This window comes from Tribolium madens, unplaced genomic scaffold (genome assembly GCF_015345945.1).
Source record: "Tribolium madens isolate multiple individuals breed KSU strain unplaced genomic scaffold, Tmad_KSU_1.1 Scaffold_91;HRSCAF=231;Tcas5.2_LG7, whole genome shotgun sequence".
In the NCBI taxonomy this organism is placed as follows: Eukaryota; Metazoa; Arthropoda; class Insecta; order Coleoptera; family Tenebrionidae; genus Tribolium; species Tribolium madens.
In genome coordinates, this window is record NW_025401063.1 from 2,159,619 (window position 1) to 2,169,918 (window position 10,300).

The 10,300-nt window shown below is 32.5% G+C and overlaps 1 protein-coding gene across 2 annotated transcripts in view; it reads right to left on the bottom strand.

Annotated features, from left to right (window-relative positions):
* The window catches only part of LOC123010982 (lutropin-choriogonadotropic hormone receptor-like), a 35,203-nt gene that overhangs the window by 3,103 nt on the left and 21,800 nt on the right, over positions 1-10,300 (bottom strand). For both annotated transcript variants that reach the window (XM_044408216.1, XM_044408215.1), the window contains exons 10-13: positions 9,586-9,703; positions 9,228-9,530; positions 6,272-6,557; positions 677-1,165 (exon numbers count right to left, since the gene is read on the bottom strand). In XM_044408216.1, the coding sequence (XP_044264151.1) occupies positions 677-1,165; positions 6,272-6,557; positions 9,228-9,530; positions 9,586-9,703 (1,196 nt within the window). The remainder of the gene's footprint in view (positions 1-676; positions 1,166-6,271; positions 6,558-9,227; positions 9,531-9,585; positions 9,704-10,300) is intronic.

The window sequence follows — 10,300 nt, forward strand, 5'->3', positions numbered from 1 at the left end:
TCAAAAATATCGAGAATTTAATTCCGACTATAACTTCAAAACTACTACGAATTTTGCAGTTTAATTGACGCCAATCGATTCCCCGGAACATTTTACATAGGTTTACGTCAAAATATTATATCGTTGAGACACAGTTTTGCCGCAATTTACAAAATAAAAAAAGTAAAAATTTGTCAACACCCGTCGTAGAGTATTTTAACTTGTTGCATCGTGTTCAGCGCGTAATTTTACGTCAAGAAAACCATATTTCAAGCGTTTTTACGACTTTTAGTAAATTGACTATTTTTACGATTTTACTACCGCTCACCTTCAAAAACTCGAATAATTCGTAATTTTTTAAACTTGACCAAATAACGTTTTATGCACTTATTTGAATCTTTTGAACCTCTAGAAATGTAAAAACGTTATATGAATCCATTTCAAAGTTGAAAATTTTTTGGATTTTTGTCAAGATTTTGGTCGATTTTTGGCCTTATGATTCGTAATTTTATTACTCAATATCTTAAAAACTAAGCATCGTAGAATATTTTAAACTGTTGTTTTTAAGACCTGTAGAAATATTTAACAGTAAAGAATGGACTTCACTAACTCGCTGAGTCACAGCTCGAGAAAAGATTTTTTATAGTCGAGGTGCATAGCACCGAGGGAAATAACAAATGCGAAGGCTATAAGTTACCTAGGAGTGCAGTGAGAGCGAAGAAGGCGATGGGGGCCCAACAGGCGAAATCCGTAAACACCAGCAAAGCCATCCTTTTGGCGACGGTGAGGTCCGACCGGACGGAAGTCGTCGATCCGGTATGTCCCCCCTCTCGGATCGACTTGTACATGCTTCCGTAGCAGACGCAGATGAGGGCGAAAGCGACCGCATTAAAAGCGAGCAAAGTGGAGAGATAGATCGTGTCGGCTTTGCCCTTGTTCTCCAAGGGGAGACATATGCTCGTTTTGGAGTAGCTGCTCACCCCCAGAAGGGGGAGACAGGCCATGAAGAGGGCGCAAATCCAGCCGGCGATCATCACGCGAACTGCCGTGCGCAGTTTTAAACGTTTGTTGAGATGGATGGCCCAGGTGATGGTGTACCAACGTTCGGTTGTTATCACGGCGAGGGTGTAGACGGAGAGGACGTTGCCGAAGATGGTGAGAGTGCCGGCGACGCGACACCCGTTGCCTGATTTGGGGGAGAGTAAATTAACTCGAGAGAAAAATCTTCGACTAAAGTCTGTTTTTTTTTTTTAAATGGAAATGCCAAACAGTCTTAACGTTGGCATCACTAGTAAGTTCATTCATGGTAATTTTAATAAAGGAAGAAATGGACAAGAATACAAAATAAACATGAATGAGAAAAAACCTCGGAAAGAACGCAAATAAATTAGTGTCTTCTGCATCGTTTTTTGAGGAACGAGTTGAAAAAGTAACAATTTTGAAACTAAAGCTGAAGAAGAATTTGTAAAATGCATCAACTGAGCTCATTTCAATCAATTACACAAAATTTATTGCCAATCATCATAATACCTACTTGTATCTTTTGCTAAATAACTTTTTTCTGTATATACATCCTTTTTCTTCAAAGTTTTTGTAGCAAGAATCTCATTTTTGTCCACAACATTGTACTTACTTGCGGTGTATTTCTGTCAAAATTATTAGCACTGAATTCTGTCTTTAGACCTTAGGTAATGATGTCTGTCCTCAGGTATTCAATTATAGCGCTTTCAAAGAGCAAACAGGCACACAAGATTCATAAAAATCAAAATTTTGACATCTCAACCATAATTTTTTGACAAAATTTCTAGGGGCAAAAACAAAGAGCAAACAAAATTTGTGGCTGTGGAGACAAGCTGCTACCAATTTTTTCACCAAAATTTTGACTTGGTAATTTCCATTTAAAAAAAAAACAGACTTTATTTGTGAGATAACACTAGCCAACAAGCATTTTGTGACTGAAAAGAAAACAGTTATTTTTTGTTCAATTCTATGTTCTAAACTCAAAAATGATAAAGAAAATTCCACAGCACGTCAGATTTTAAAGTTAGGCATTTTAAGATATCATATGCAACTATGTTCGACAAAGTCGCCGAAAAACGAAACACTTAAAATTCATTTTCTCCATTCTCATTAAAAAATTTTTCCCCCAAATTTGGATGCTGTTAGTGACGAGCAAGGGGAAAGGTTCCACCAGGATATATTTACGATGGAAAAGAGGTACCAAGGGAGATGGGATCCAACTATGATGGGGGATTACTGCTGGTTCCTGATAAGGGAAGTTAAAACACCCTACAAAAGAAAGTCAGGTTTTGTAAAAAACTCATCTACAACAGATTTATGTCAGAATCTTATACGAGTACATCTTTCAATATTGTGAATAAATTAATTTCTTTCGTCGTCTATTTAATTAATTTCTATTTGAAATGAACAATTTTCACGATAAAATTTGAGAAAACTATTTTCCTGTAACTTAAAATCTGTACGTGATGGAGAATTTTTCTTATCAAATTCGTAATTAGGATGTCAATGTACCCTGATACACGTGTCAATAGATCAATCACATTAAAAAAAAAATTGTTGGGTGTGTAATTAGCCTAATGCTCTTAAATGGTAAAATTAAAAAAATATATACAGGATGTTCGGTCCAAGTCTGATAAAACCTAAACTTACTTCTTTTTTTCCAAAAGTAAATATTTAAGTAATAATATTAATTCTTGGTTTTCTTAATAAATGTATCAATTTTTTTTAGCACATCCGGTGTTTCCGGAAATGCTCCCAAATTTAGTTTTTTAAATAGAACACCCATGTTTTTTCCTCGAAACAATAATAGTTGGCATGAAAAATACGGTAAACCACTATTTATTACATTTTGCGTAACACAATGCAATCAGAAAACATCTTAAATCTTAGAATTTTATAAGGAAATTGGTCGCGTAGCCTGATTTTTAATATTAAAGGAAAGGTGTGAATAAAAAAAATACAGTTTAATTGTTGGTTTGACAAATCTAATTTGTCAGTTGATGAGCGAGTTCTCTTATGGAAACTCTTGGATTTTTTTCGACTGATAACATAACATTCAGATTTCTATTTTCTTGTTCTTCCTAAGAACCACAGGTTTTTTAGTTTTAAGAAGCGAACCTGTTCGTCTCAGTTGTTTTTCAATTCGACTAAATATTCAACAATTTGGGTATTTTTCTCTTCAAGCTGATCTACTAATTCGTCGTAATTATTATCATCGATTATTAAAAATCTCAATAAGATTTATTCACAAATTAGGCTTTGTCAAAATAACAATTAAACGGTATTCAAGCATATTGCTTTTTGCATGAATACCTTGACGCCTACGTTACAAAATTTGCTAATGAAATTCTAAAATTTAAATTGTTTTCTGAGTGCATAATGTAAAGTAAAATGTAACAAATAGTTGTTTACCGTATTTTTCATGCCAATTATTATTGTTTCGAGTAAAAAAACATAGGTGTTCCCTTTGAAAAACTAAATTTGGTAACATTTCCGGCTACACCGGATGTGCCAAAAAAAATTTATGCATTTACTACGAAAGTCAGGAATGAATAGTATTATTTGAAAATTTAGTTTTTGAAAAAAAAGGTAAGTTTAGCTGTCATCGGTTGGGGCGACTTGGATCGAACATCCTGTATATAGGACATTGGTGAATACTAATCTAGTCCATCGACTAAAATTATTTTCAAGTTTGTATCGTAACTTATTTTTGGGACATGCTGTACGGTTGAAAATAATTTTAGGTGATGCACTAGATTAGTATCTATCAATGTCCTATATAATTTTTTTTTTAATTTTACCATTTAAAGGTCACTAATGGACTTTTTCAACTCGCTGGGACACCCTGTATTGATTGAACCAACCGCGGATTATTCGTTGGTAAATAATTATATTTTATGCCAATTGTGCAAACAAATTAATTTACGTAACAAATGAGGTTTTATCTAAGCTAAATTTGTCGTGTTCATTAATATAACATGCCTTGAAACATTTTGAATGCTGATTTTGTCGAGTATTACGTATTCAATACTCATCTTTGATGTCTGTTTCTTGCATCACATATTCGAAATTCCCGTTTCAGAGTACTGCATATGTGTGGAATAATTCACGAGACTGTTGAAAGCGGTATTTAAAAATACCCTCAAATAGTTGAAATTTGTAATTGGAAGGGTATTGGAAAACTGGCTATTATAGTCCAAAATATTTCAAAACTATGTAATAATGATGGAATTTGATTATTTAAATTAATGTGGTTTGGGGAAATCAGTTTCCATCCGAACTCTTTTTATATTGATTTCTTCCCCTCCCCATGTCATCTTACTTATTTAGGATAATATTTAGGAAAAAAATACGGTCGGAAATTTACAAAGGGAAAAATGCGACGTGAATGTATGTACGTTTACAAATTCCCTAATTTTAAAAGGATTGAAGTGTAATGAAACAGGATTTTTTATTTTTCATTTGAAAATTTTGTTTGACTTAATGCTATTCTGGATTTTTTTTGTTTTAATAAGWTTTTGTTTCGAAAAAAGAGAAATAAAGAWGGGAATAAAGAGAAGAAAAGAGAAACAGTGCGTAAAGTAGTACTTTTCCAGACTCATATGTCTATAAAATTGACAAAATAGTCCGTAAATCACATGTTGTGTGATGTTGCTTGGATAGTTTTTCAAAGTTTGTCACATAAGGGAATATTCTCCTCCAATGACAATTTTTAAGACTTAATTTTGTGAAGTGGTAACTGTTCTTTTGTTAAAAAATATAGATGTTTTTTCTTTGTGTTTTCATTAAATTTTGTTTTATTTTAATTTTCGGTTTGTTATTTTCTGTTTTTGTTAGTCTAACGAAATTAAAAAAAATAAAAAGAAAAAAGAGAAGAGGAATTATCCTCTATTAATTTAAATTTACTAAACAAAAGAATTAATGGTTTTTACTCCAAGATTTATTGGTAATAACAAAAATAATTTAATTCTTGTTTATGTTTGTTTGTCTGTAAAATTCTAATAAAAGTTGCTTTTATAAAAAAAATATTTTACTTAAAAAATAACCTGAAAAAAAAATGAAAATTAAACGTCTCAACTTTTAAATTCAAATCCGATCAAATTTCCAGAACATTTCAAAAATTACCAAAAAGGAATAAATTCAAGAGTTGCCCCCTTGTCTCATCAATGTTAAAAATAATGAATATAAAACGCCTCAAAACCCGACATAATTGAAATTTGTAGTTGGGAGAGTATTGGAAAATTCGCCACATTTGAATTTTGTTAGCTTTCGCTGACTAGTTCGAAATATTTCAAAACTATGTAATAATGATGGAATTTGTTTATTTAAATCAATGTGGTTTTGTAAATTTTAGTTTCCATATGAACTCTTTTTATATTGATTTTCCCCCTTTATTCTGTAGTTCATTTTTTTAAATTCGTTAAAGATAAATATTTACAAAAAATACTGCTGAAATATCATAAAGGGAAAAATACCACGCAAATACAAATTTCCTAATTCTAAAACGACTGAAGTGTAACGAAACAGGTTTTTAATTTTTTATCTGAAAATTTTGTTATTCTGCCTCTCTAAGATTCCTCCTAAAATCCTCAATATTCCTAAAAAAGTGTTTTGCCGTTTTGTTTTGTTTAAGTTTTAAAAAATTTGATGAAAAACAATGATTTTTACTCCAAGAAGAGACAACTTTGTTCTTGTTTATGTCATTTGTTTGGTTTTAAAATTCTAACTTAAGTTGGTTTTATAAAAAAATATGTAGCTATTTTATTTTGACTGAAAAATTTAAAAACAATTCAAAAAAGTGTCCGCCCCTTGTCTCATCAGTGTTAAAAACATTGACTTTTAAATTCAAATCCGATCAAGTTTCCTCTCGCCGGAACCAAAACCTCTCGCATGAAAATGATTCTTTAAAAGCGGCTTAAGTGATGAAACGTGGGCGCTGAAGAAAAGTTGGGCCACTTTCATTCACTTAATTAAGAAGAGTAAAAGCGAAGGATCACACTTCTATTGCCTTAATGACAATTTATAAGATTTTCTTGTTTACCTCAACAAAGTTAGCAACTTTGCAGCACAATCCGCCAATTGTCTCGAGTAAAACTTTATGTAAAACACAATTAAGGAGGTTTCAGCGTCATTATTTTCCCAAACACGTGTATTGACTTTGTGTCATAATAATGGGTTAATTTTTATAAATGGCAGTTTAGGCAAACAATTCGATTAGTTTGAATTGAGTGTGTGCGTAATTATTTAATGGGTGCAAAATTTTGATAAATACCTTCTTGCCAATCGATGGCGTAATTGAAATAGGCCCTTATGGAGCAGGCGTCCACCACGGCGATGAGCAGCAGATGGATTCCGATGCATAAATCAGCAACGGCTAAATTGCACATGAGAAATTTCGAAACTGTCAGACGAAAATGAGACGTCGAGATGACTATTACTACGAACAGATTTCCTATCACTGCCGATAACGATATGAACCATACCGGAATCCTCAAAGCCCAATTTCCCATCAGGTCTTCGCACGGGTTGAAGGCGTCCGGGGCCGGATCACACTTGACCTGTTTCATGCAAAAACTCATTTTTACGACACAATCAAACAAAGGAAATGGTGATTAAAGGCGCGACAAACGTTTAAGAGGCAATAAATTGGACATTTCTAGACGCAAAAAGGTTATTAACATTAAAATATGATTGCGTTTTCAGTACACTCTAATTATTATTGCGACATCATTTTTTCATTAATTTTTAATTAAAAAACATCAAGCGCGGGCTAATTGATTGATTTGCACGTAACGGCTTTAGAAGGGAGGAAAAGTGTACTTTTTGTTACTCTTTTCGCAGTATTGAACCGAATATAGCCGAAAAATGTTTTAATAAATAAGTTTTGTCAGGCGCAGTTTATGGCACAAAGGACGTAAATGGTTTTTGACTGAAGCTTTTATATTATTTTTTTCAGTTGAAGAAAAGAACTTAACATTTCAGTGCTCCAGAGAAAAAAATTATTAAAAAATCGATTAGTCTTAAAAACAAGTCACTAATATTTATTTACTTACCAAGGTTGTAAACAATTTTTGCTCAATGACAGGGTAAACCAAGACAATAGGACAGTTTCGTACTTTGACAAAATTAAAAAGTGCCAAAAAATTAATTTTTCTGATTTCGTCCATAAAAAAAAAAAACTTGTCCGTAAAGTTGACAAGATTGTCCGTAAAATGTGCATGCTGCTTGTATGGTTTTTCAAAATTTACATAATTCAAAGAACTATTTTCCTTCAATTTTAGAATTTTGTAACATTATTATATTCATTTGAGTAAATATTTTTCTGTTTTTTTATATGCTATTTCATTATATTATAATTTTATGTCGGTCTGTTATTTTCTGTTTTTGTTTGTTTTAATGAAATTTGTATGAATGTGTCCTTGTCTAACAGCTGTTCACTTGTGAACTATTAAGAAAACCTTTGTTTTTTTATGACCTAGATTAAAATGATTATAAATGACCATTTTTTATTAATAATTTTGAAATTTGAACAATTTTATAATTAAAAAGTTAATTGATAATTAATAATAATTTTCCAGTGAATTAGGAAAACCACTTTTCCGACTAGTGCTAGAAAATATCAATTATTCCCTTATGGCAAATACGTCAAATTTTGACAAAAAAATATAAATTTGGCACGTTTTCGCTATTTCATCATTGCCAATGCCATCTACTATTTTTGTTTTTTTTTTCTCATTTAGCGAAAAATTATTACCCAGGACACCCTGCATTTGACTATATTTTTTACTATTTTTTTTAAATTCGAAGTTGGTCTGTTATTTTCTGATTTTGTTTGTCTATTAAAATTTGTTTAAATGAATCTTTGTCTAACAGTGAACTATGAAATATTATGTATTATTTTGTCATACGATTTAAGAAAACTTTTGTTTTGTTATGGCCCAGTTTATGGATAATGATGAAAAAATCATTTATGATAAATGGCCATTTTTAGTCAATAATTTTGAAATTTAAACGATTTTGTAATTAAAAATTTCTGTTAATCTCGTTAATTGGCGCACTTACCACCTCGGATTTCAACGAAGTGAKTTAGGAAAAACACTTTTCCGTCCGGTGCTATAAAATATCAGTTATTCCTTTATGGCAAATACGTTAAATTTTSATATTATAAACTGACAAAAAATGTCAAATTTGACACGTTTTTCCTATTTCGTCATTGTCTATTATCTGATGCTAATTTTCTCTTATTTACCGAAATTTTCTTACCTAGAAACTGTATTTCGACCATATTTAATAAAATGAAATTGGTCTGTTATGTCCTGTCTTTGTTTGTTTAATGAAATTTGCATGAATGTGTCCTTGTCTAACAGTGAACTATTAGGAAAACCTTTTCTTTTTCATGGCCCAGATTATGGACAATGTGCAAAAAATCTTTGATACAAGTAAATGGCCATTTTTGATTAATAATTTTGAAATTTGGACTAAACAAACTAACTAAAAACTCATTTGTTAATCGGTGATTAATATTTTTTTCAATTAACGCACTCGCCACCTCTGATTTCAACGAAGCGAATTAAGAAAAACCTTTTCCGTCCAGTGTTGTAAAATGTCAAATTTGGCACGTTTTCCCTATTTTGTCATTGCCAAAAATCCTTACCTAGGACACCCTGTATTATGATTATATTTTTTTCTATTATTTTAAAATTCTAAATCGGTCTGTTATTTTCTGTTTTTGTTTGTCAAATGGAATTTGTATGAATGTGTCCTTGTCGAATGGTGAGCTATTAAAACCTTTTTTCTTATGGTCCAGAATTTGGATAATGAACAAAAATAATTCATAAATGATAATTTTTAATTAATAATTTTAAAATTTGAACGATTGGTTTTTAATCGGCGATTAATAATCATGTCAATTGACGCACTCGATACGATTGTAATGAAAATTTTAATGTAATTTTATCAATTACAAGTTTTGGTATTGCAAACTGATAAAAAGTTATATTTGGCACGTTTTTTATGTGAAATTTAATTAGGTTGTTATTTTCTGTTTTTAAGTGTCCTTATCACGCTTGCAACGAAATGACTTAAAAAAACACTTTTCGGCCCGGTGCTGTAAATTATCAATTACTCCCCTGTGGCAAAACCGGCCATTTGGCTGTGCATTTCCCGTGCATTAACTCCGGCACCGCTCTTAAACCCATTTTTTGCATTACCGGCAATAACTTACAAACCTCGTGATAATTCCGGTATATCTCCCCACAAACGGCGGTAGTAACCGGCGATCCATTATTCAGATTCATCGTGCTATTATGGAAAATCTCATCGCCGTTCCATTGCTCCTCAAAATCACTCGCATTGGGGGGCACAGCCCTAAACAGGGCCCTCAAACTGGGATCGGCGTTTTTGGCGGTGCACGCCAGCCGTTGCTGCTTCACAAACCGATTGTGTCTTTCGTACTCCCAGGGGTTGTGGGTGTGGGGGAATTTGAAAGCGCAACAATGGTACGGGTAGGTCAACCATGCTTCTCTTATATACTGAAAATGGGGTGATTAATTGCGAGTTATTGTCTCGAGACAATCACAATTTTACCTTGAAGTTGTAAACTGAAGGAAATACTTTGAGCGACTTTGTGGATTGGACTTTGAGGACGTCGATTTCCCGAAGGCCATCCACGGGCAAAGCGCGTATGGCAGTCCCCGAGAGGTCGCTAGAATCCGAGAAATTGCCTTTTTAATTTTTTGTTTCGATTCGTGGAATTTCATTGGGGGAAACCCAATTTAGAGCACTCACGACTTTTATTGTTTCACACAATTTTCTCGTGGCAGTTTCAGGAGAAAATTTAGAAACTTTTCACCCAGCTAAGCATCAAATTGGCATAACTATCCCTATTCATTAGGTAAACACGTTGCTATTTTCAGCACAAAGCTTCTTTTATAAATGTTTCATTAACTGTCTGAAAATATCGCCCTTTATGTGCCTAATTATTTTAAACCGAGCAAACTTAATGAGTTACATATCGCGTTCTTTCGTTCTTTCAGGCCTAAAATAGGGTTAATTAATTATTCGGGGTAAATCATGCAGTGTCATTGCTGAAAAGTAACTGAAAGCAACCCTAAATCCATTAAAGGAATAAAATATCTTATTACCTATTTCGACTCGCATCGAATGTAATGAATGATAATGAGTCCTCTCCGGAATGAGATCATTAAACCTAAATAATCCTCTATTTGGAACGTGTCTAGAATTTAAAACCAAGTGCGACAACATCAACAATTTTATCTGTTTTTCTGATAAGTGTTGGTTG